The sequence below is a fragment of the Euleptes europaea genome, chromosome 13, assembly GCF_029931775.1.
Source record: "Euleptes europaea isolate rEulEur1 chromosome 13, rEulEur1.hap1, whole genome shotgun sequence".
NCBI lineage: Eukaryota > Metazoa > Chordata > Lepidosauria > Squamata > Sphaerodactylidae > Euleptes > Euleptes europaea.
In genome coordinates, this window is record NC_079324.1 from 7,759,539 (window position 1) to 7,786,689 (window position 27,151).

At 50.6% G+C, this 27,151-nt stretch overlaps 1 protein-coding gene across 1 annotated transcript in view; it reads right to left on the reverse strand.

Annotated features, from left to right (window-relative positions):
* The window catches only part of LOC130486467 (pre-mRNA 3'-end-processing factor FIP1-like), a 55,142-nt gene extending 37,341 nt beyond the window's left edge, over positions 1-17,801 (reverse strand). Inside the window, exons 1-3 of the mRNA XM_056859736.1 lie at positions 17,717-17,801; positions 8,772-8,808; positions 451-532 (exon numbers count right to left, since the gene is read on the reverse strand). Coding sequence (XP_056715714.1) covers positions 451-532; positions 8,772-8,808; positions 17,717-17,801 — 204 coding nt within the window. The remainder of the gene's footprint in view (positions 1-450; positions 533-8,771; positions 8,809-17,716) is intronic.
* Positions 17,802-27,151: the final 9,350 nt, after the last annotated feature.

The window sequence follows — 27,151 nt, forward strand, 5'->3', positions numbered from 1 at the left end:
TGTCAAAGACCCCGGGATGCGCTGCTTATGATCTTTTGCTGAGACTGAGCAGGTCCCTTTAAGTCGGGTGTGCAGCAAGTCGGCTGGCAGCAATTCGGAAAGGGACAGCAGAAAGAAGGTTTTTTTCCTTACCCTCAGGTTAGGGTAGTGCGAAACTGGGACCAAATGGGAAAGCAAACCCATTTGGATGGAGGCATGTATGAGACACACTTTCTTCTGTCCACACTTGTGCTCACCACAGAATTCCCTCCCAAACCTACACTGCTACGAACCTGATTTGAGTGGGCTTAGCTTGCCTCGAACCCCATGCAGTGGGAGGAGGTGACAGGCTGCCGGCTGGCCCCAAACTGAGTTTTCACACTTCTTTCCACAGCATCCTCCCATCCTGGGGACCACAAGAAGGTTTAAGAACCACGACTGTAACCTACAGACTCTGCTTATCCCACTTACCTGCTGCAACAGATCTCGGTCTTCACAGCTGACAATCCTGCTCTCCTGGGGAACATCTTGCAAAGGATGCGACTCAGAGTGTCTGGCAAAAGAGACGGACAAAACAGGCCCACATTACGCCTACTACTGAAAAGCATTTCAGTCATAACGGCTAACAATTTGCAGGTCAATACAGTGCCATCTGCAGTGTTTAGCTGTGGGAGATGCCTCCCCAAATATTCATCATTCTGGAAGGGCAGTTTCCTGAATACGAAAGGCAGTTCAGGGTTGGTTATACTGATGCTCAATTTGCATAGCAATGAAGAGTTGTGGCCCTATGCCTCATCTGATTCTCAGTTCATACAACACTTACAATCTAGTGACATGTTATAGCAGGGGTCACCAACATGGTGTGCATGAGTGCCACATGGCACCTATCAACACCTTTCCAGGTACCTGCCAAGTGTTTCTAGAAAGTGGGCAGTGCCAAGTGGGGCTTGTGCCAAGTGCCAAGTGGGGCCCAGCAAGTGGGCAGTGCCAAGTGCCAAGTGGGGCCCAGCAAGGCTTCTGACTGGCCACTGGAGATTTCACTGCAAATTTTTTAAAACTCTGCTTTGGCATCACAGCATCTTCCTTGTATAACTGAAGAAAAGCTGCTGCAGCCATTTTGTGACAGCCATTTTGTGGATGCACCCACCATGATGTATGAGAATTCAAAGTTGCCCAGAGGCTCAAAAAGGTATAGCATCAACTGTAAGCTCTAGCCCTGCGGCAAACCCATAAACAGTTTTCAGCAGACGGCAAATCCACGAAAGCAGTTTTATTGGTTAGAATCGACAGGTTTCAGAAGCCATATTCAAAAGGACACTAGTAAGGGTCAAAGGCAAGGCACATAGCATATATGGGAGAGCAAAAGGAGATAACCGGTTATCCAGGAAACCCCCCCTCCAACAGGCAGGAAGAAGCACTCGGCGATTCCCACAGTATGGGAATCTATGAAGACTAAACACGGGGCTTAGACTGGCCTTGGACAGAATAGCACAACAGCACCTGGAAGCAGCACAACAACACTACCACATACCATCGTCATGGCCTGCTCCTGACATTCTGCCCCCCTAAAGACCCCCCTTCACCCTCCCACCGTGGGTTTGTGAGGGTAGGCGGCATGGAATTCTTGTACCAAGCGGGGGGCGGAGACATCACAGGCGTGCACCCATTCATCCTGTGCAGGACTAAAATGTTTCCAGCGGACCAGGTATTAAAGGGTACCGTAGCGAATGCGAGAATCTAGTATTTTAGCTACTTCAAAATGTTCCTCCCCCCTCACCATTTCAGGCACTTCGGGTTGTGGCTCAGAATGCCATTTTTGGGAAGGAATTTTAAAAGACTGGTTTTAAAAGACTGACATGGAACACAGGATGAATTCTCCGTAGAGACTTGGGCACGGAGAGTTCTACAGTCACTGGATTAATAATCCGGGAAATGGGGAACGGACCCACGTACTTGGCACTGAGTTTATCACATGGGCAGGTGGATCGCAGGTTCTTGGTGGACAGATAGACGAGATCCCCCACCTTGCATTTCTTACTGGGGGAGCGATGTTTGTCAGCCTGAGCCTTGTATTTTCGTTTGGCTTGCTCCAGATTTTTAACCAGCCATGGCGAGGTTGTTTGAATGGAACGCACCCATCCGACCATGTCAGCTCCCCCCTCCTCCTCAGAAACATCAACATGACCAGCGGGGCCACTCTTTACCATGGACAACCGGGAAAGGGCTGAACCCTGTGGATTGGTGAACCGCATTATTATAAGCATATTCAGCAAAAGGCAACAGGTCTACCCAATCATCTTGATGGTAATTAACATAACAGCGTAAATAGCATTCCAACACCGCATTCACCCGTTCAGTTTGACCATCCGTTTGGGGATGGAAGGCACTAGACAGCCCTTGTTCTACTCCGACCAATTTGAGAAAAGCTTTCCAAAATTTGGCCACTAAATTTGAACCCCTGTCCGTCACTATCTTGCGTGGAAAGGAATGGAGACGGAAGACATGCGACACAAAGAGGCGGGCCAATTTCGGGGCGGAAGGGATACCTGCGCAGGGTACAAGATGCATCTGTTTCGAAAACAGATCAGTAATCACCCAAAGAACTGTCTTTACCCCACTAGGGGGTAGGTCCGTCATGAAGTCCATTGCAATCACTTCCATGAACCAAACCCAAAACCTCCCCCCACAACACTTCCGGAACATACAATTTAGAATCTTTGTACCAAAATTCCCTGTGTTTAATTAGAGTAGCTGGAAGGGCCTGCGAGGAAAGTTCCGCTTGGTAACTGCAAAGAGTCTCCGTAAAGGAATCAGTCCTTCCACCCCCTCCGGTGTTGTGCCGGCGGGCAGCTGGACAGGGGACAAAGACGACACAGGTCCAAGTGCGCTCAGGCCCCCGCACCTCGGGAACCATGGCTGTCAGTCGCTCAGGGGGAGGAGGAAGCAAGGCGGGTGGCACTGCCGGCTCATCCGGGCGTGGGGCTTCCACTCCCACCGAAAGTGGCGGCGGTGGGGATTGGGTCTGAGAACGGGTTTGTACGGCTAAGGTGGGCAATAGACCTCGTTGGGCAGGGGTGAAGAGCGACTCTGTGGGCCGATCAACCTTGGTGGGATATTGGGGAAGTCTGGATAAAGCGTCAGCCAGAAGGTTTTGCTTCCCTGGTACATATTTTAGGACAAATCGAAATTGGGCAAAGAAATCCGCCCAGGGCATGTGCTTCGCGGACAGCTTGCGAGCCCCCGTTAGGGCCTCTAGGTTTTAGTGATCGGACCACACTTCAAAAGGCACCTTGGAACCGTCTAAAAACTGCCTCCAAACTGTCAGGGCATGCTTTACCGCAGCGGCTTCCTTTTCCTAAACGGCCCAATTGAGTTCAGATTGAGTGAACTTTTTGGAAAAATAAGCGCACGGATGCAAGTGCCCATCCTCCCCCCACTGCAGGAGCCCCATCGCTACGTCGGAAGCGTCTATGTGCACTACGAATGGTTGATTGCAGTCTGGGTGCTGCAAAACATGTTCAGATGTAAAAAGCTGCTTAAGACTATCGAAGGCGGCTTGACACTGGGGGGTCCACTCCACCCGGGCGTTGGGTAAGGTGGCTGTATTCCCCTTTCCCTTAGTTTTAAGGAGGTTCGTGATGGGTAGCGCAATCTGAGCGAAATATGGGAGGAACGCCCTGTAAAAATTCGCGAACCCTAGAAATCTTTGGACCTATTTACGGGTAGAGGGTGGTTCCCAACCGAGCACCGCTTGCACTTTTTCAGGATCCATAGTCAGTCCCTGGTGCGAGATAATATATCCTAGGAAAGTCAATTGCTTTTTATGGAACTCGCATTTAGACACTTTGGCATACAACTGATTGTCTCTGAGACATTGCAACACCTCTCGAACCAAGGCAACATGCTCATCCACGGTTTTAGAGTAAATGAGAATATCATCTAAATAGACCACCACTCCTTTGAACAGTAGATCATGGAGGATCTCACTAATGAGTTGCATGAAGACCCCCGGGACCCCTTTTAATCCAAAAGGCATTACCATACATTCGAACATCCCAAAGCAACTGGAAAAGGCTGTCAAAGATTCATCCCCCTCCCGGATTCTGACTCTGTAATAAGCCTCAACTAAGTCCAATTTGGTGAAAATGTGTCCCTCCAATTGTCCCAAGAGATCAGAAATGAGGGGGATGGGATAAGCATTCGTTTGAGTAACAGCATTGAGTTTTCGAAAGTCAATACACAAACGCAAATCTCCTGTTTTCTTACACACGAAGAAAGCCGGTGCCGAATAGGGCGCGGTGGAAGGTCGGATGAAACCGCGAGCCAAGTTCTTGTCTAAGAATTCGCGGAGCACCGTCCTTTCCGTAGGACTCATTGGGTAGATCTTATTCTTTGGCAGTTTTCCATTCCCCACCACTTCAATAGCACAGTCTGCCCAGCGGTGGGGGGGGGGGTAACACATCACACTCCTGCACATTAAACACGTCTGCAAAGTCCTGATATTCGGGCCGCACTTGGGTCGGACTGGAGGTGTCCGAGGCCAGGGCAGGAGTTGGTTTGATTACGGTTTTAATGGCCACTTCATGTCGGTGTAACTCACACAGCGGGCTATTGAACGTTAAAGTCTCAGCTTCCCAGTCTATGGTGGGACTGTGTCCTTTGAGCCAATTTGCTCCTAACACCACAGCATATCGAACATTGGGCACAATAGTAAAGTTGATTTGTTCCCAATGGTGGCCAACTCCCATCGCCACTCCGTCAGTGCGACGGTCGACTGCCCCCCCCCTGAAATCACTGCCATCCATTTGAGAAAATTGAACAGGTGCCGGCAAAGGGACTGATTTCACTTGGAGCGCCTTAAAGGTGGTTTAGTTAATTAACGAGCGGGCACATCCAAAGTCTATTAAGGCCTTAACTTGTAATTGAGGACCTTTTCTATAATGTCATAATATCACATCTACATACAGTCTCTTCTACTTCACTCACCACGAAAGGAGCCTCAGGTTTTGCAGGAACACCTGCGGAGGTCTGCGGTATCGCTCCTTCTACCGCAGACCCAGTCCGTTTTTTGGCTGTTCAAGGGGAGAATCCAAGTTAAGGGCTGGGGAGCTCCAGTGGTCACCCTCCTCTGAAGAAGCGGAGCTACCCTCCCCAGGAGTAGTAACTGTAATCCTGGACCCCGACGGGTCCTCTGGCGAAAGGTCCGTTGTCACTTCTCTGGCGTGCAGAGCTGGGGGCGCTTTTTGTGTTGGAGCGATGCTCTGCTCGGCTGTGGTGCTTCTCCCCCGAGCGCGTCCTCTCCCGCGAGGAGTCCCCTCTGGCTGGGGAGTGGGACTCGGCAGTCCCAGACGTGACGGACAAGTGGCAGCGAAGTGACCCATGGCACCGCAAACGAGGCAGGCTCCCCTTTGAAACCGCAACGCAGGCCTCCGCAGGGCCTGAGGAGCGGCAGGTTTGGGAGGGTTTCTCTGGCTTCCCCCCTCCCTGGCCTGCCGTTGGGCAAGGGAAATAAGCTGGCGGCAGCTTTCCACTTCCTCCGCCAGTAAAATCCACTCTTCCAAGGTGGCTGGGTCTCGCTGCATGTATGCCCAGTTTAGAATCTCAGGATGCAACGCTGCTCTGAAGTAATGCACCTGGGTAGCTTCAGTCCAATCCACTATTTTATTAGCGAGTCTTTGGAACTCATCCGCAAACTCTCGGACTGAGGAGGATCCTTGACGGAGTTGTAGGAGGGCCGCTTTGGCCTTCTCCCCTTGAAATGGATCCTCAAAACGTCTTCTCAATGCTCGCATGAATTCATTAAGCGACCGTATGGAGCGGGCCCAGGTATCAAACTGGAGGACCATCCATTCTGCAGCCTTTCCAGTCAAAAGTGAGGAAACGAATCTTACTCGGCTGTCTTCCGTGGGAAAGGAATGCCCTTGTTCTCTCATTTAACTGGTGTAGGAAACAGGGCAAAGCATCCGCGGAGCCATCAAATGTCACTCGCAAACGGGGTTGCTTCCACTGCATGACCGGGACCAAAGGCTGGACCGGTCCCACTGGTGGTGCTGCTGGTGGTTGACCAGGGGCCGGCTGCCCCGGAGGCGGTTGCGCCGGGGCCGGCTGCCCCGGAGGCGGTTGCGCCGGGGCCGGCTGCCCCGGAGGCGGTTGCGCCGGGGCCGGCTGCCCCGGAGGCGGTTGCGCCGGGGCCGGCTGCCCCGGAGGCGGTTGCACCAGAGGTTGCCCTGGAGCCAATTGAGCCAGAGCCGGCTGCATCGGAGGCTGCTGGCCCGGGGGTTGTTGGCCTGGGACCGGTGCCTGTGCAGGCACCCCTTGAGCTCGCTGTAGGCAACCGTACTCACACATCAACACGTCCATTTGGTCCTGCATACGGGCCATACGATCCAACAGCTCTCGGTTTTGAAACCTCAAGGCATGGATCTCCTCCTCAGCCCCCCCAGTCCGTCGGGCTTGGCTGACTCGGTAGTTCGTATTCCAGTCGCCCTCCTCTGCATACAAGTCCTCCTCCTCCGAATACTCTTGCAAATCAGGAGCAAAGGTGAGCCGTTGCCTGCGCGCCACTTCCCGGGGCAGGCCAGGTTCCGGGGAGCCCAAAGAAAACGAGGGGAAAGACCAGTCCAGTCCCCCGCTAACTATCGACCGTGCTCCAGTTTCTGCCATCACCCGCGCCCAAGCGGCGGCCGCAACAGTTGCTCCTCCGCCCGCCTCCGGTCAGCGAGTGCTCGGTCCGCCTCGAGTTTACGGCGGCGGCAGCCGTCACAATTGGTTCGGCCGCTTACTCCAAGAGCATTTGGATTTCCTTGTGCTGGCCCAAAAGCGGTTGGACCTGTTGAGCCAGATCCGCAGGGGCAGGACCGAATTCAGGAGTTAGTATCTTCTCGACGTCGACCGACGTCGCCATGGTCGGAGTGAAATCCATAAGAACCAGGACTGTCCTGGCGGCAGCGTTCTGTACTCCCCAGCGGCATAGGGCGGGATCCGGAACAGTTTGCGGAACGTCTCCCCCCTGAGCCCCCGCCATTGGGAAACAGAACTCAGGCCCCTGAACTGGGGCCGCTGACTCCTGTCGCGTCCCGCGGAGCGCAAGCTCAGCCAACAACTGAGTTAGGAGAGCAAAGTCCTCTTGCGCCAACCGGGCCTCCTCCAGCAAAGTATCTAGCCCCAAAAGGTCGTTGTGGGCACATAGATCAGCGTCCTGAGTCTTCCAGGGGGTCGCCGCTGCCAGGCGACGCCACGGATCAATCACCAGCCCAACCAGCCTGGTGGACTCTGCGTAAGTCCGCTGCGCCTCCTCCAAGACGGCACGCAGAAAGTCGGGGTCCTCGGGGAGCTCGTCCTGCGCCCCAAACCGAGGAGACGAGTGTCTAGGCGAACCCTCCAGGGCTCCAGCCAAGGTCAACAAGTAAGGATAGGACTAGTGTCCTAATGTAAGCTCTAGCCCTGCGGCAAACCCATAAACAGATTTCAGCAGACAGCAAATCCACGAAAGCAGTTTTATTGGTTAGAATCGACAGGTTTCAGAAGCCATATTCAAAAGGACACTAGTAAGGGTCAAAGGCAAGGCACACAGTATATATGGGAGAGCAAAAGGAGATAACCGGTTACCCAGGCAACCCCCAACAGGCAGGAAGGAGCACTCGGCGATTCCCACAGTATGGGAATCTATGAAGACTAAACACGGGGCTTAGACTGGCCTTGGACAGAATAGCACAACAGCACCTGGAAGCAGCACAACAACACTACCACATACCATCCTCATGGCCTGCTCCTGACATCAATCTTCATGTGCCAAGACTCAGACAGACGCATGGACGTGGGTACAAAGAGAAGAAGGGCAGGGGGAGTTATTACTGAGTGGTGAGAAGGCTCAGCACCCCCAGAAGCAGGAGTGCAACACTCCTATGAAGCTTCTGAATTGAAAGACATATCCTGATTTGACACTAGCAGACTAGGGGCACAAGAAGGAGTGGGAGCTCCCAGCACCCTAACAGGAAAAAAAATGCTCCTTTGTACATAAACCTTTGCAGCCTGATAGCCCAGCCTAGCCCAATCTTGTAATGCCTTGGAAGCTCAGAAGACTTGGTACTTGGACAACAGACTGCCCCACCCCACCCCCAGAAGACCAGGGCTGGTACGCAGAGGCAGGCAATAGCAAAGCACCTCTTTGCTATAGCAAAGCTCATCTCTTCACTTGAAAATCTTACAAGGTCGCCATAAGTTGACGGCACACAAATATTGTTAAATTACACAAACCCTCTTGCTCAATTAGGATTGGTCCACAGAACTCCGGTGGGATCTTTTGGACCGGACCTTGCTTTCATCTGTGCTCTGCAGTGTTATGCACCAGACACCTTCGCCCTGTAATGCCGAGCCTGTGGGCCCCACCTTCCCCTCACAATGACTAGCAAACATGGCTACAATGGCTAGGAGGAGGAAAGGGTTTATTGTCATAATTATTTCTATTATTTACTTTATTTACACCCTACCCTTCTCCCCAATGAGGGCCCAAAGTGGCTTACATAGTTTTCCTGTCCTCCCATTTTATTCGCACACCAACCCAGTGAGGTACGCTAGACCGAGAGTATGTGCATCTGGCCCAAGGTCACCTAGAAAGTTTCCACCACAGAGCGAGGATTCAAACCTGGGTCACCCAAATCCTAGTCCAGCATTCTGGAATATCTGAATTTCGAATCTTTTAGAAGCCAGGGCCACGTGGAGCAGTGGAGCTACATAGCTAAGACATTCCCACAAATGTACATTTGGCTAAACAAATAATTTTTAATATTTACCCAGGGATTGGTCCATCTTCTTGCTTACCACTGTCATCTGAAAATACAGCAAGGAAAAAAAGAGAGAAATCACACATAACTATCGGAAAAAGGAAAGCTCCAAACACTTACAATAGATCACTATGGTGGCACGCATTCCTACCTGCAAAACGCACCACAGACTGGCAACGCCAATCCTCAGGCCAGAGACACCCCTCAAAGAGCTGGCCGGTAAAGGGAACAGGGCCCCAGAGAACGAGAGGCCATCCTCCCCTGGGCCCGGCTGGTGTGTGCCCCACACTTCCCAGTCTTCCTCTCTGGTGGGTGAATTCAGGCTCTAAAACACATTTGCAGCTTCATGCAATTTGGCCGAGTGATACCAACACACAAGGCTGACCTGCGTGCAAAACAGCATAAACAGGCTATCTGCCCTAGATAAAAGATCTGGCTGCGTGGACTTATTAGGGATCTGAAACCAGACCCTCTCATCCTGTGCAACAGCGGCAAATCCTAGATTGCAGTAATTTTCCAAACAAGGGGGTGCCCGAACCCTCCCTGCACTCTATTTTCAGAACTGGTGCCCATGTGTGGCACCTAGGATATCAGAGGTCCAACCCCTGGCATCTCTGGCAGCAGATGCGTGGAAACCACTCTGAGAGCCAGCTGAGCCCATTGGCTCCACGCTGGAGAAGGCAGCAGACTTTGATATTTACCAAGTTATTTTTTTTAAGATACTTCATACCATTTCCCCTTAAAGTTCAAAATGGTTGGGTTTACCAATAAAATTGAGCCAGCACTGCTACTGGTAGGGAAGGGAGCAGCAGCTGAGTACCATTTGGGCTGAATTCGTTTCTTCAGGCAGAGGTGTGAGCCAAAGGGCAACAGACAAAGGACCTTCAGCCCTTGGCTGGGAAGCTGCTGCTTGCAGTCCAAGGCCTGCATTGGGCAGCCTGGTAGACCAGAAGCAGCCCCAGGCTACATTAATGCTTTCTTTGTTTTCATCTATTTATTTAAATTGTATTATTAAAGTGGGAGTTATTGTACTTGTGAATTCCCCAAAAGCTGCTTTGGGTCACTTTGGGGCAAACACACACACACACACAAACACACACACAAAGCATAGAAATGCCCTAATAAAAACCTTAAAACCAGAGTTAAGTTTTGTACAGGAAGGAACTATTCAACTGGAAACAGGGAAAACTGCTCTCTCAAAACTGACTTCGGCATCTTGGGAACACATGAATGGTTTTCATTAACGTTTGCTAAGAACTGAGGAGCTTGTCTTGCGGTTTTGTTTTCCCAATTTTCAAAATTCCTCAATCTTATAAACAGCTAGTTTGAAAACAACAAAGGCCTTCTTTCTGAAGGAGAGAAACCAGATCACTTCTTTTTTTAAAATAGGCAAAAAATGTTACGCCATGCATGACAAAAGACATCGAAAGGCAGCTATGGAGGAGGTTCAGCATTCACTTACAGAAGACAGGCCGTCTGGAGTGTGAATAACTGCTATTTTATCGCATTTGCAAAACTTTAAGACCACTTATTCATCTAACAATACCAACAGGAGTAGGCAAAAAATTAAAAATTTGGAGATTTTAAATACAAAAGAATGAATAACAGTATAAAAATGAGATCTCAGGCAGCAGCCTAAATGAATCCCACTAGAAAATGGAACAGGAAGGCCTTCACTAGAGCGCGGCATAACCGGGTGGGCACTGCCATTCAGGAAGTGCATTCTGAAGTTGTGGTGCCGCAACATAAAAGGTCCTGCTATGCACATTCCCGCAGAGTGAACTCAGCAATGTTTCTATTTTCAGAAATGTGCCACAATCACACTGGACAACACACATTCCAGAGTGGGCCTACCACATTCCACAGCAGTACTCAGTGCTAGGGCTGTTGAAAAAAAAAATTCGGTATAGTTCGGATTCGGCTGAATTCAGCCCGTTTTTATTCGGGCCGTGCCGAAGTCCGAACTCCACCGCTTCGGATCCCCGGAAATTCAGGGGGATCCGGAGTTCGGGGGAAAATTCGCCCCCCCGCGCGCCTTCAGGGGGATTCCCTGAAGGCCCGCGGGGGGCCCTTTAAACAGATCTGCGCCTCCCAGCTGTGAGGCGCAGATCTACTTAAAGCCTCCCCCCCAGACCCTTCCAGACCCCCCCTTCCAGCCTTGACGGGAGTCCCGGCAGGGCTGGGGGGGCGGGGACCCGCCGCGCGCCTCCAGGGGGCTTTCCTGGAGGGGCGCGGGGTGCCCTTTAAAATGATCGGTGCCTCCCGGCCGGGAGGCACAGATCCCTTTAAAGGGCACCCCGCCCCCCTTCAGGGGGCTTTCCTGGAGAGGAGCGGGGTGCCCTTTAAACAGATCTGCGCCTCCCAGCCAGGAGGCGCAGATCCCTTTAAAGGGCACCCCGCGCGTCTCCAGGGAAGCTCCCTGAAGGCGCGTGGGGTGGGGGAAAGGGCCCGGCCGGGAGGCGCAGATCTGTTTAATGGGCACCCCGCCCCCTTCAGGGGGCTTTCCTGGAGAGGTGCGGGGTGCCCTTTAAACAGATCTGCGCCTCCCGGCCGGGAGGACCAGATCTGTTTAAAGGGCACCCCGCGCGTCTCTAGGGGGCTTTCCTGGAGAGGCGCGGGGTGCCCTTTAAACAGATCTGCGCCTCCCAGCCAGGAGGCGCAGATCCCTTTAAAGGACACCCCGCGCGTCTCCAGGGAAGCTCCCTGAAGGCGCGTGGGGTGGGGGAAAGGGCCCGAATCGGCCGAATTTATTCGGGAACACCCCGAACTCGGCCAATTCGGCTCCCCGGTCCCCCCCTTTTTGAGTTCGGTTCGTCCGAACCGAAAAACTGCCGAATTGAGAGAAATTCGGCTGTTTTTCAGTTCGGGCCGAACCGAATCAACAGCCCTACTCAGTGCTTAAAGTAATGAGTAGTGGATCACAGCTTCATTTTTTGGTTCTCCTATACCATATTAATCGGCAGTTCAGTTTTAACGAAGGCTTATTTTGAACTGAGCAAGGGCCAAAGGACCAACAATTTCGCTCAGTGTGTGCTGAGTTTTGGGCAAAAGACTCCTTAACTCCCTCCTTGCCAGAGGGAACAGTGATGGAGGTTTTAGCACAAGGTCCTCTCCTGATGAAACACAGCTGCTCCCTCCCGCTTGCTTTTGCAGTGGTTTGAACTCTTGGGAGAACAGATGAGGCCACCAATCACAGAACTCTGCCACAGCCTATGCTGCCATTTATACGAGGAGTGAAAGAGTGCTTTGCCAGCTCCTGGGCTAGCAGTCAAAGGCCAGAACTAAGCTAGCAGATGTGGGATGACTTAAGTTTAATCAGATACTGCATTTGCATGTGCGCGAGCATTAGAAACAAGTGCAGTTACCTTCCTTGAGCCTCTGGAAAGGGGCATGGTAGAAAGAAGTGAATACAGTTTTATACACCAAGTATACAGAAGCAGAAGACCCGTCTTTATTTAGCCAGTACAGAACCCAATTTGTTCTCTGAACCATGGATTGCCCCAATCTGCTACCTACCTGGAATACAACTTGACACTTGCTCCAAACTCAAAAGGTAAAATATCCCATAAGTACTCTCTGCTTGTCTCAGCACACTATATCCTGGGACACAGATGGAAAGGTGGAAAAAACTAACGTCAAGCATTTGTCCAGAGTGGAACTACCAGCAGGAACTAGGAAGGTGCAAAGAGTGATAGGCGGGGGGGAAAGACATGAGCGAGGGTGGAGTGGTTAGCCAGGGCATTCCTCACCACAGTGGCAACTACCGTGAGGCGAAGCGTCGGGAATAACTATCTTTGCCTTCTGCTTGGCTGTCATTTAGCAGCCCATTTTCTGATAAACGTGTCCTGGTCTAATGAAGGGTTCTGGGAAAGTCAAAAGCTTGCACACAGTTATTTGTCACTGGGTTGGCCCTAATGAAAGGTATTACATGGACTGTGTTCTTCACTGTCTTATAAAACACAGATGGGGCCTAGTTCTCACAGAGATGATAGACCTGTGTCTGTGCTGTAGCACTTCAAATCGTACAGGCCACCTAAGTGCCCCCCTCCAAAAAATCCCCTGTACAGACACACAGTTAAGCTCCAGCTCTTTTCCCTGACACCAAGTTTTCTACAAGGAACAAATTTTTGACCTTGGTAGGTAGCCCACCACTCTCCTTTCTGGTCTTTTATGATTGGCCCATACGGGACACAGGAACTTTGCCAAAGCTGAACTAGCTTGCTCAGCAGGCAGATGCGTAAAGGAAGTGTGAACTAGGAAACCAGCAGCAGAAGTTCCAGCCAAACAGGCCAGTGGAGAATTAGGCACAGCCAAAGTCCTAACAGCATCCCCACAGGAGCGCAATCCTCAAATTCCAGCAGACGCTTATCCAACAGCGCTGGAAGACTGGCATTTGAAACACCAAAATACTATCACAGCCAAGAAAATCAGTCCACCCAAACGACTATGCCACAAAATCCTCACTAGCCAGTTCTTACCATGTGAGATATCTTAGAATCGTTGTGTTGGAAAGTGGCTGATAAACTAGTGAAGGAAATCCAAAGCAAGCACAACACTGACAAGCAGCTGCCCAACCTCGGCCTGAAGACTTCCAGTGAGGAGGAATCCACCACCCAACTGGGTAACAACATACAGTGCCATCCAAATAACACTTTCCTGGCACTGAGGAGACCTGCTTAGGATTGTTCTCCAAGACCGTTAAATCTAGTCTAGTCTGCACCCAGAAGAACAAAGAACAAGTCCTTGCTAGCGTGGTGTGGTGGTTAAGAGCGGTGGACTCTAATCTGGAGAACCGGGTTGGTTTCCCCACTCCTACACATGAAGCCTGCTGGGTGACCTTGGACTAGTCACAGTTCTCTCTGAACCCTCTCAGCCTCACCTACCTCACAAGGTGTCTGTTCTGGGGAGGGGAAGAGAAGGTGATTGTAAGCAGCTTTGATTCTTCTTAAAAGGTAGAGAAAATCGGCATATAAAAACCAGCTTTTCTTCTTTTTGCCATGAAACAGCCCATCTTATGAATCATTTGTGGCCTGAATGTTAAATACCCAAGAAAAAAGTACTTCTGCGAATGTTACCCATCCAGTTGCCCAAAGACAATTCTTTACTTAAACCCAGGTAAGCAGCAGGCAAGCAGAGACCATCCTGAAATCTTCTCGTTCCCAATTAAGGTAAAATCAAAGGGTCATACGTTGATACAAAGATCCAAACTACTTAGAAAAGATTTGGGGGAATGTCTGGCTGTGAAATTTTCAACTGATTAATCTTGTTCCTTTTTTCTTATTACCACAGGCTCATTTTTTTCAAGAACAGAGACGTTGGGAGGTGGTATGCCATTGCCTACCTCCGTTTCATGATCCTGGTATTCCTTGGAGGTCTCCCATCCAAATACTAGCCAGGGTCAGGGCTGAGAGTGTGTGACTGGCCCAAGGTCACCCAGCAAGTTTCCTTGGGGATTCGAACCTGGGTTTCCCAGGTCCTAGTTTCACACCTTAACCACTACACCACACTCATTAGGTGGCCCAGGTTATATTTCTAATTTAGTTACTAATGTTTTCCTTTTGGCTCATTATCTACTGCATTAAGCTGAACAGACTGAAATAGTTTCAAAAATTAAGTAAGCGTGCTCACAATTTATAATCCAATCACTTAGAATTTTGACCTCACTGATTAAGTTGATCCACACAGCTAACGTTTTAAACGACCCATCTACTCATTTAGAAAACAACAACCTAACTTTGTAGCCTCAATACGGTTTCCTGAACAAACCAGTGTGGGAAACATGCAGAAACACTGACAGTTTGTAAGGAAAAACAGCCTAGGGACATTTCCCCGCTGCTTCGGAGCTTCCTTTTGATTATGCATGCCTTATCTGCCTGTCAGAGGTCGCCTCGCTCTCCCTGCGCATTTTGCCCGTGTTTTCCAGATGCTGTTTTAGCCAGAATCTTGAAAATGCAGGCAAAACGAACGGGGAGAGCAAGGTGACCTCTGATGGATGGAAAAGGCATACATAATCAAAAGGAAACCCTGAAGCAGTCGGCGGGGGTGACTGCAGGGAAACGTCCCTGCATAAAAGGCCTATGGCAGTGGTTGGCAAACTCATTAGTCAACAGAGCCAAATATCAACAGTACAACGATTGAGATTTCTTTTGAGAGCCAAATTTCTTAAACTTAAACTTTGCCGCTCCGTAGATGCACATCTTCCCCCATGCGCATCCTCCAAACTCAAAATTAAGCCCCCCTGCAGAGTTTTGAGAATTTGGATGGGGGGAAATGTGCATCTCTCTCTCTTTCTCTCTCTCTCTCTCTGTGTGTGTGTGTGTGTGCGTGTGTGTGTTAAGTGCCGTCAAGTCGTTCCGACTCATGGCGACCCTATGAATCAATGTCCTCCAAAGTGTCCTATCCTTAACAGCCTTGCTCAGATCTTGCAAACTTAGGGCCGTGGCTTCTTTTATAGAGTCCATCCATCTCTTGTTGGGTCTTCCTCTTTTCCTGCTACCTTCAGCTTTTCCTAGCATGACTGTCTTTTCCAGTGACTCTTGTCGTCTCATGATGTGACCAAAATACGTCAGCCTCAACTTAGTCATTTTAGCTTCTAGGGTCAGTTCAGGCTTGATTTGATCTAAAACCCACTGATTTGTTTTTGTTTAGTTTTTTGTTTTTTTGGAGATCCATGGTATCCGTAATGTGCATCTACAGAGCAGCAAACCCAAGGCAAAACCTCCCGTGCATCAACGGCAATGCACAAACGAGGAGAAAAGCCATCGTCACCTGCACATGAACCCCCCCACACACACACACACACCCGGTGCCCCGCAGCCACGCCCGGCCAAACGTTCTCGGACTCCACGAAGCCAGCCCTGCCACGGCGAGGGAGACTCCGAAGTGGAGGGCGAGGCAGAAGGCAGCGCCCCCAGCCCGTGTCCCCGCCCCGCCCCTACCTCGGCCGCAGCCGACTCCCTGCGGCTCCTCGCCCTCTGGCTCCAGGGGGCGTGCTTCCCCGTGACCCCACACCTCCGCCCCCTGGTGGAGAGCCGCGAGCCAGGGGGGAGCAGAGGCAAGGCGACTGCTTGCCGCTCGCCGCCTCCACATGCAGGGAGGAGCCGCAGTGCGCCGCCGCCTCCTCCTCGAGAGCCGCACTCAAGTTGCCAAAGAGCCGCATGTGGCTCGGGAACAGCGGTTTGCCGACCACTGGCCTATGGCCACTGGATAAGGTTACTTCAGCACCACTCACTCCCATGTAAACACACACAGGACTGTAACCTTGGTGGCGATTTTTTTTTTTTTTTTTTGCTTAGTTCTCACACAAGGTAGAAAAGCAGTGGCAATCCCATGCTCTTTTGTACCACGTGAGCATGTACAAAGGAGGCCCAGTTTGAAAGCGGGGGGTGGGGGGTGGGGAAGCACTCAAATAAACTCTTCTGTGCCCAGAACAGAAAATGGCTGCATTCCGCCCTTGACTCAGATGCCATCAAACACGGCCAGGTCTTCCAGCACCAAATCAGCCCCATGAAACATCTTCGCTGCAGCAAGAGAAACACGTGCAGCAGCCTAACCTATGGCAAAGGCCCCTCTGGCTTAGGCATCAGCAACTGGAGGCCCCCAGCCCCCCTCCCTCAAATATCACTCGCTGGGCTCACATTTGCCCGTCTAAGGGCAATCAAGGCGTGTGGCAGGAGAGGCGGCAGTGGCCACATGGGGCTTGTTGGGGGGGGTGTGAGGCTGGCTGCATGTCCATGCCCACGACAGGCCAAAACCAGCATCAGGGCAAATAAAGACCAGTTGCGGGCCCTTACGAGTGCTGGTGCCGAAGCCAGACATTTCTACAATGTGGCCAGCCCAGTCCTGCTCACGAGCACAGAAATACCCGAAGAGTGCTGCCATCCAACACCTCTGCTTCACCTGCACTATACAATACACAATGCAGAAAGAAGCCAATCAGAAGCCGTGACCACGCTTGGCCTGCTGCCCTCACTAAGCCTCTGAGCAAACTGGTATCATCTTGAAAACCAGCTGAACGATGGCACGCTGAGAAGAAAACGTTACACCAGTTCAGGCTTGGCGTTTGATTGTATTGTGCCCCCCTATCGAGGGGGCCCCTGCCCCCTCCCTTAAGCGCGGCCTCTGCTTCCTGCTGTCTCTTACACCTCTCAGATCTCCTCCAAAACCGGACAAGCCCACCTTGGTCAAGACCCCCCTTTCCTGTGGCTGAACCTTCCTCCTCAACTGAACACGAAGCACGTGGAACGGAGCCCCGGGCTGCCCCCCACCCCCACCCCATCCCCGCTGACTCCGGCGGCTGTACGCTCCTCGGGGCGGGCGCCCCTCTTTTCGTGCGCTCCTCCGCAAAGCATCCAGCGCCCAGACGGGGCCCCCAGCGGGCTCCTTCCCAGGGCCACTGGGAGAGCAGCGCTTCTGGGGTGCGGTGGGGTGGGGGGGCTTTGGGCCCGCTGGCCTGTTCGCTGGCCAGGCCCTAGGGAGCGGCCGGCTGGCTGGCTAGCCGAGCCCAGCGGTGGGCCAGGGGGGTGGCCTGCGGCGCAGCCGGCCCCTCCCAGGTCGCCGGCCGCAGCCTGGCTCCAGGGCTGCAGCTGCCGCCGCCGCCGCAGGGTCCCCACCCGCCCCTCCCTTGCCTGGCCTCGGAAGCCCCCGCCCGGCTACCAATGCCCCGGCCCTACCCCGACGCCGGCCTGCCTGCCTGCCTCACAGGGCTGCTCGCCGCAGAGGAGGACCCAAGCCCCGCTGCGCCCAGCGCCGCGCCTCTCGCCCGCCCACCTGCCCGCCCGCCCGCCGGCCGGAGAGGAGAGGGGCCACCTGCAGCGGGGCTGGGCCGGCGCCTCATCGCGGCCGCCTGGGCTGGGCCGGCCCGACGGCTCCGGCCAAAGGGGGGGGGCGGGGTGGGAGGGGCGCCGCTCGCCCGCCCGCCCGCCCGCTGCCCGGCTCGCGAGGAGCCCGCCTACCTCCGTAGAGCCACTGCTCCTCGTCCTCGTCCGCCTCCAGCGGCGCGGCGCCTCCGGCCCCGGCGGGCTCCAGCTCGGTGGCCATGGCGGCGGGCCGAGGGCCGGGGGAGGTGGGGAGGGGGCGGCCTCCCGGCCGGAGGGGGGTCAGAGGCCGGCCCGCGCCCCCGCCAGCCCCATCCCGCGCGGGCCCAGGGGGCAGCAACGCCGGCTACCGCCCCGCCATCGGCCGCGCTTCGCCTCCCCCCCGCAGGAGAGGCGCGCAGGATGGGGCGCGGCAGGCAGGCAGGCAGGCAGGGAGGGAGGGTCGGCCGGCCGGTGGGTTGGGTTGGGTTGGGTTGGGGGGGCGCCTCGCAACGTGGGAGCCGGGGAGGCGGCCGGGGCTGCTGCGGCCAGAGGAGCGGCCAGGTCCTAGCGCCCAGCAGCCGGCGGCAGGCCAGACCCCCCTCCGCCCGCGCCGGCGGAGCGGCTCCCCGAGCTGCGAGGATGCGGCCGGCCGCCAGCCCGGTCCTCCGCCGCCGCCGCCGCCTGCTGCTGCTGCTGCTGCTGCGCGCCTCTGCCCCTGCGCGACGCGCATCTCGCTCTGGCCCCGCCGGCCTTGGCGCGCTTGACGGATCCCGCGGGCCGTCCGGGGGGGGGGGGACAGGAGCCGCTCGCCCGGCTGGAGGGACTGGCCTGGTTCAGCCGGCGCCTCCCGGGCGGTGTCCTTCACACCGGGCAGGGTGGTAGAATGGTTACAGCGTCCGACCAGGTCGGACGCCCTGCTCCGCCACACAAGCTCGGTGGGTGACCTGGGACCCGTTGCTCTGAACCTAACCCACCTCCCAGGGTTTTGGAAAGAGCCAAATGGAAGAGGTTAGAATGAGGCTGTATAAATAGCTAGGCACATACGAGGCGTGTGTTTGCCCTCTGACTTATGGCGACCCTACGAATGAATGACTTCGAACATGCCCTCCTGTTAACAGCCTCGCTCAGGTCTTGCGAAATGAGGGCCGGCCGGGGCTTCCGGGATGGACTCAATCCATCTAGCGTTGGCTCTTCCTCTTTGCCCGCTGCCTTCACATTTTCGTAGCATGGTTGTCTTTTCCAGCGGCTCTTGCCTTCTTGGGATGGGACCAGAGTACAATAGCCTCCGTTTAGTCCCTTTCGTTTCTAGGAAGAATTCGGAATTTAATTATTTGTTTAAAGTATTTATTAGCTGCCGTTCCTTGTATTAAAACAAAAATTTAAAACCACAGTTTAGGACGGTTGTAGTTAAATGCAACCCTAAATAAGACCGTTTTGAGCTGCCACTTTAAGATTGAAAGTGAGGAGGCCAGGCCCACCTCCCAGGAGAGGTGGTTCCCAAATCGAGGAACAACTGAAAAGGCCCTCTCTTGTGTACTCGCCCAACAAGCTTCTTCGATTGAAGGGACAGTCAGGAGAGCCTCTCCCTGCGATCTTAATTCCTGGGCAAGGACATATGGGAGAAGACAGTCCTTTAGATACCCTGGTCCTAAGCCATGTAGGGCTTTAAAGAACAAAACCTTGAATTGGCCTCCAGAGCAGATCAATGTAACTGCTGTAAAACTGAGCTTATGTTCACCTGTTAGTTGGCCCCAACCAGCAGTTTAACCATTCTTGGTAGAGCGCTAGGGTTAATGCCTTTCCTTCAAGGATGCTATGTGGAAGGTATCAACAAATACCGATCCAGGAAAGGACTTGTCCCTGTGATACCTATTCCCTGGACTCAATTGATCATATTCTGTTGGTCTGCCCTCTATATGAAACACCCCGTGGGAAATGGTTAAAAAATTGGCTTCTTTCCAAATATCACCAAGCAAAATGTCAATTTTTATTAAATGACTCCGATCCTGAGGTTACTGCAGATGTTGCCAATTTTCTAGTGGATGTGATGAAAGTTCAAAAAGCCCAAAGTTTGTAATTTCTACTTTTGGAATTTACTGGCCTATGTTTGTATCTTAATGACTGCATATTTTATATACCTTCTGTAACAATTGTAATATTACTTATGCCATTAAAGGTTTTTCATTCATTCATTCTTGGTAGAGGTCATCAATCAAGGAGACCAAAACAGTCTCTGTTCCAAACCCTGGCCTGAAGCTAGATTGAAAGGGGCCAGAAAATCACTCTCCTCCAAAAGCCCTTGGAGCTGAGAAGCAACCACCCACTCGAGCACCTTGCCCAAGAAAGGGAGACTGGTCGTAAAAAGCTTCCATGTAGTAGGACTTAAGGAGGATTTCCCCCCCCCCTCAAAACGGTTCTAATCACTGCCTGTTTGAGCACGGGGAGCACAATACCCGCTCTCTTTGACCACTCCCCTTACCCAACCAGCCTCCCTCTTGCAGTTTTTATCAGTCAGGAAGGGCAAGGGTCAAGGGCACAAGTGATAGGTCTAACCTCTCCAAGGATCTTGTCCACATCCTCAGGCTCCGCTAGCTGAAAGATATTCATATAAATTGGACAAGCAGGTGCCAAAGGTACATCATACGAGCATGCATCCACGCTGGCATCTAACCCAGAGTGCATCTGGACTATTTTACCTGCAAAGTAAGAAGCAAATTGATCATAGCGGGCCGTCATGTGGTCAGAATCCAGTTCCCTGGAGCTCTGATGTAAAATCCCCCAACTATGCAAAGCAGCTCAGTTGGATGATTATGTGCAGACGCAATGGTGGTGGAGAAATGTTGCCTTTTTGCCGTTATCACCGCCACAGAACAGGCTCTAATACGACCTTTATGCTGGGTTCAATCAGTCTCATTCTGAGTTTTCGGCCAGCAGAGGTTTAGCCTTTTTGATCACCGTAACTTCCCCAATAAACCAGGACTCCTTGGCTCTGCCTGGGGGGAGAGGGTGCTTAGGGGCAAATGTGTCAACAGCCCAGGCCATCTCCTTATTCCAGACAGCAGTCAGGGCCTCAACCGAATCAGCAGCAGCCAAGGCACCGATAGGAAACTATCGGGATCCATCAGGCACCTGGGGTGGACCATCTTTAAGGGTCCAGCACCCCTGCGGAGGAAGCAGTAAGTCCTCTATCGGGATGATCTGTCCATGGCAAGGGACAAGAGGAATCATCCCTTTATTCCATCATCAGCTTTAACGCCCCCACCTCCAGACCAGCATCCCCATCAGTATAACAGACCAGATCCACTCTGTGCCCTGCTAAGTGTGTAGGGCCAGTGATTATATAGGACAGGTCCATGGTCATCACGGAGGCCAGGAAATCCTGAGCCACTCTTGACAGCTTGGCCTTGGCATAGATGTTAAAGTCACCCAAGACTACCAGTCTTGGGGGTCCCCATCAGAACACCTGAGAACAGTTCAGCTAGCTCAGGAAGAGAGATGGCTGGGCAGTGGGGTGAGTGCTACACCAGCAGAATCCCTACCCTGTCTCAGTCACCCACCTTCAGGAGCAGATGCTAAAAACTGACAGACTGCTGGAGGAGGCACCTCAATAGATGGATGGAATCACGATAGACCACCATGGCCCGACCTCTACATTTGATCTAGAACTCACTTGGGGGTTTATAGTATCCATAAAACTCTCCTCTGATGTTGCAAGGTAGATCAATATTATGCTGCCTGGGTAAGGGTTAGCAGGTCAGATTAAGATCTTACACATGAAGTTGCCTTCTACTGAATCCAACCATTGGTCTCTCAAGGCCATTATTGTCTACTCAAACTGGCAGGGCTTCTCCAGAATACGGGTCCTCAATGTGGTGCCCGTGGGTGCCATGGCACCTATGTGTGAGGGTCTGTACGCCTTTGCCTTGTGTGTTCCCCCCCCCCCTGGACTCGTAAAAGCAGTCCAGGCCTTTTGCCTTTCCTTGGTTCAGGCGCTGCGTCTGACAGGCCCCAGGTTGGAATGTCTCTTCCCACGTCCACCTCCCTTGCTCTCTCTGACTCCCTCCCCCCAGCTGTGGCCTTGGTGGGTAGATAGCAATAACGAGCTCCCTGAGGTCTTTGATGTTCTTGTACCATGCACAATTATCTCGTAGGTTCCCATAACATACGTTTGACATCTGCTTCCCTGTAGGGGTTATAATTCTGTCTTTGTGACATCGTGAGCACTTGCAACTTTACCAGTGTAAGGCCTGTACTAACCTGAAGCTTCCAATAAAGTTCCTTGTTTCTGCATGACCGTCTGAGCAAGTGATTTTATGGAGTTTGCACAGGGAGGTTGGGAACCCTCACACTATGGACACATTCCCTGGTGCCCACTAAGTGCTTTAAGAAAGTGGGTGGGGCAAGGTGAAACTTTTGTCCAGCAGGGCTTCTGACTGGCTGTGCAGATTAAAAGGCATCCTGTTAAATAGAGCTCCTGCCTGAAATGTTGATGAGGTACCCTTAGAGTTTTATATATAACCTCACTCCCTGACATTTTGGGGTTGACTCCACCTCTTGCAGCAGCCATTTTATGATTTGCTCAAACTCCTGCAGCAACCATTTTGTGATTGTGCCCCCTGCTCTGGGCCAGAATTCCAAAGGTGCCCACAGGCTCTAAAAGGTTGGGGACCCCTGCTCCAGGGTTTGAGGGAGAGGTCTCTGACATCACCTCCTACCTGAACCTTTTAACTGGAGATACCCAGGATCTTCTGCATGCAAAGCAGATGCTCTGACACAGCTCTTCATAAGAGACCCAGGTTCAAATACATAATTGGCCATGCTACCTGGATAGTTTTGGGCCTAACTTATTTCACAGGGGTTTTATGAGGATGAACACCAGGCTGATTAAGAACAAATATCCTTGCATGAACAAGACCTCAAGCAGTGATGAGCTGAGTCTTTTAGCCATTTTGGTGGGTTGGCTCCCTTTATACATCTCTAGGAAACCAGTTTTCCAGGCCCAGATTTGATTTCAAACCACCCCACATATAGAAAATCTGCATAGCAGTGCTAGAATAATTTTTGCTGCTGGACTTAAGAACATAAGAAAAGCCCTGCTGGATCAGACCAAGGCCCATCAAGTCCAGCAGTCTGTTTACACAGAGGCCAAACAGGTGCCTCTAGGAAGCCCCCAAGCAAGACGACTGCAGCAGCGTTATCCTGCCTATGCTCCACAGCATATAATATATAATAGGCATGTTCCTCTGATCCTGGAGAGAATAGGTATGCATCATGACTGGTATCCATTTTTACTAGTAGCCATGAATAGCCCTCTCCTCCATTAACATGTCCACTCCCCTCTTAAAGCCTTCCAAGCTGGCAGCCATCACCACATGCTGGGGAAGAGAGTTCCACAATTTAACTATGTGTTGTGTGAAAAAATACTTCCTTTTATCTGTTTTGAATCCCACCCTCCAGGTTCAGCAGATGACCCCACATTCTAGTATTATGAGAGAGAGAGAAAAGCTTCTCGCTGATCACTCTCTCCATACCATGCATAATTTTATAGACCTCTATCATGTCTCCCCTTAGCCTCCTTCTTTCCAAGTTAAACAGCCCTAAGCATTTTAATTGCCCCTCATAGGGCAGTTGCTCTTTTCTGCACCTTCTCATGCTCTGTAATATCCTTTTTTAGGTGTGGTAACCAGAACTGTGCACAGAATACCAAGTGTGGTCTCACCATAGATTCGTACAAGGGCAGTATGATGTGTGTTGTGTGTTAAGTGCCATCAAGTCGCTTCCGACTCATGGCAACCCCATTAATCAACGTCCTCCAAAATGTCCTATCTTTGACAGCCTTGCTCAGGTCTTGCAAATTGAGGGCTGTGCAGTTTTATTCTCTATTCCTTGTCTAATTATGGCTAGCAGCTGCACATTGGGTCGACATCTTCATCGAACCCACCACTACTACCCCAAGATCCCTTTCTTGGTCTGTCGCTGCCAGCACAGATCCCATCAGTGTATATGTGAAATTTCCGATTTTTTGTCCCAATATGCATCACTTTAACTTGCTCACATTGAATCTCATTTGCCATTTTAATACCCATTCCTCCAATTTGAAGAGATCCTTTTGGAGCTCGTCACAGTCCAATTTTGTTTTAACCACCCTAAATAATTTGATGTCATCTGCAAACTTGGCCACCTTGCTGTTCACCCCCAACTCCAGGTCATTAAACTCCAGGTTGAAAAGCCCTGGTCCCAACACAGATCCCTGAGGGACCCCACTACTCACATCCCTCCATTGGGAGAACCGACCATTTATTCCTACTCTCTGCTTCCTATTTTTCAGCCATCTCTCAATCTGTAAGAGGACTTTGTCTTCTTATCCCATGACTAAGAAGTTTGCTTAGCAGTCTTTGGTGGGGGACTTTGTCAAAAGCCTTTTGGAAATCCAAATACACAATGTCCACAGACTCATTCTTGTCCACATGTTTATTGACACTTTCAAAAAATGCTAATATGTTAGTGAGACCGGACCTACCTTTACAGAAGCCATGTTGGGCTCAGTAGGGCTTGCCCTTTGATATGCTTGACAATTCTATCTTTAATAATGCTTTCCATCAATTTACCTGGAACAGACGTTAAACTAACTGGCCTGTAATTTCCTGGGTCCCCCTGGAACCCTTTTTATAAATGGATGTTACATTCTCCAGTCCTCTGGTACAGAGGCTGATCTAAGGGACATGTTAAATATAATTGTTATAAATTCATCAATTTTCCATTTGAGTCCTTGAATACCATCTGGTCCCTGTGACTTGTTAATTTGCAGTTTGTCTAGATGTTCTAGGACTTCCTGCCTTTTTACCACTATTTGCCCCAGTTCCTAATTCTCCCTTCCCCAAAATCTCTGTTCAAGAGAAGGTATCTGCCCTATATCTTCAACAGTAAAGACAGATGAGAAGAATTCATTCAGTTTTTCAGCATTGCTTTATCCTCCCTTATTGTTCCTTCACTCCCATTGTCATCCAATGGTCCAACTGCTTCCCCAGCTGGTTTCCTACTCCCACTGTACTTAAAGAATTTCTTATTACTGGTTTTGATGTGTTTAGCAATATGTCCCTCAAAATCTTTTTTTGCATCTCTAATCGTTTGCTTGCATTTCCTTTGTGCAAGTTTGTGTTTGCTTTTGTTTGCCTCGTTTGGCCAATCCTTCCAGTTTCTGAAGGAAGCTCTTTTTTCTCTAATAGCTTCCTTCACCTTACCCTCATACCCTGCCAGAAAATATTTTTGTTAGTCTTTAAGGTGCTACTGGACTCTTGCCCTTTTCACCTTACCCTTTAGCCATGGTGGTGACCTCTTGGACATAATTCCACCTTTCCTGACCTATGGTATACAAGCTAGCTGAGCCTCTAGTATTGTGGACTTGAGTAACCCCCAAGCCTTTTCCAGAGATTTAACCCTCCCTCCTAACTGTTCTTTTCAACTTCCTTTTTACCAGGTTTCTCATTTTAGAGAAGTTTCCTCTTTTAAAGACAAAGGCAATTGTGTGAGATTTCCCAGGCACTTTCCCACATACATATAAATTAAATTTGATGCCATTGTGGTCACTACTGCCAATTGGCTCTACTACATCCACATCCCACACTAGGTTTCTGGCAGCACCACAGATCGCCTCCCCTCTGGTTGGGTCCATGACCAACACTTCGAGGGTGTCTAGAAATTTTATCTCTTTGTCTTGACTGGAGCATGCATTTATCCAGTCAATATGAGGGTAATTACAGTCTCCCATTATTACTAATTCAGCACCGTTGGATGCTTCCCTGGTTTCATTCTCCATCTCTAGATTACCTTGAGCCTTTTGGTCAGGCGTCCAATAGAACATCCCCAGTACTAAATTACTTTTGGGGGCCGGAATCGTCAACCACAAGGATTATGTGGACGAGTCTGCACTTTTTATGGTTTCTAGTTTATTAGACACTATGTCTTCCTTGATAAACATAGCAACAACCCCTCCAATACAGCCTTCCCTATCATTTCTATAGAAATGATGACTGTATCCCATTGGTTCTCTACCTTCCACCCGATTTCTGTAATGCTCACTATATCTGTTTTCCCTTAAAACTATGCACTCTAACTCTCCCATTTTCGCTTAGAGGCTTCTAGCATTAGCATAGAAACACTTCCACACTGTCTTTCTCTTTCAACTTGCCTAACATGTACCCTTGGCTATCCTTAAGTGGCTATCCTGCTTTACTTTACCATCTCCCGTCATGTCTACCTCATTCCTGTGTGAGCAATCAGTAGCAATTTTCCCTTTGTCCATTTGCATTGAGTCTGTCTGAACCGAATGCTTCTCAGCTCCTACCGGCTCTCCCCCAAGGTTCAGTTTAAAAGCTGCTCTGCCACCTTGTTAATTTATGCACCAGCAGTCTGGTTCCATCCTGGTTCAAGTAGAGCCCATCTTTTTTGTATAGGCCCAGCTTGACCCAAAATGTTTCCCAGTTCCTAACAAATCTAATGCCCTCCTCCCTACATTACCATCTCACCCACACATTGAGACCCCCCCAACTGTGCTTGCCTAGCCGGTCCTGAACATGGAACAGGTAGCATTTCAGAGAAAGCTACCTTGGAGGTCCTAACCAACAAACAAAAAGGCTCTGTGCAGTATAATAGGTTTTGACAAGCAAAAACAGCACACAATTACAAATAGGAAATTTATATAAAGTGTCAAGAAGTGCAAATAAAGTGATAAAGGACAAATAACTATGTACAAAATATACAAATAGGATATGCACAATGCAGACAAATATGTTGTTCCAGCACGTTGTACACCATTCATATAATAATCCCAATACAACAGGTAGTTTTTTTTCTTGATTAGACTAAAAAGTCCTGAAGTAATAAATCAGTAAGTTATTATTATCTTTTCCAACAGGAATCAATATATAGGCTGGAAGCAAACTGACAAATAATCCATAGCCACAAGAGATGTTCCAGGACGTGTCGTCTAGATCATGTGACCACGTTTCGCTATGGGCTTCATCAGCTACACATTCTGTGCATAATAATATATATATATATAAAACCAAACATTGTATATTTATGTTGTATAATAACATTAATAATGCGATCATACGTAAAAAGATAAATTTTCTTACCAACAGAAGAATAATCATATAAACCACAATAGGTATCGTCTCACAATGGACCAGAGATACTTCTTTGTAGGTCTCATGCTATTCTGTGTCTTATGGCAGTATTGGGGTTGCCCATATGACATACAAAATGTACAAAAAATTCTTCATCAAATGGAAACCAAGCTTATTTTTCTTCTTAGAACCCTGTCCCCTGAAGCTCTATGAAATTGACTACTCTTGTTTCTTATAAAATTTGTATGGCCTTAAGACTTCTGCAGCTCCATTTAGCCTTTGAATTGCTAGCTCATTACTTACACCTGTACCTCAAACCTTATTGCAGATAATGTGCTTTAACTTCTTATCTTGTCCTCTTGAGACCTACAAAGAAGTATCTCTGGTCCATTGTGAGACGATACCTATTGTGGTTTATATGATTATTCTTCTGTTGGTAAGAAAATTTATTTGTCCTTTATCA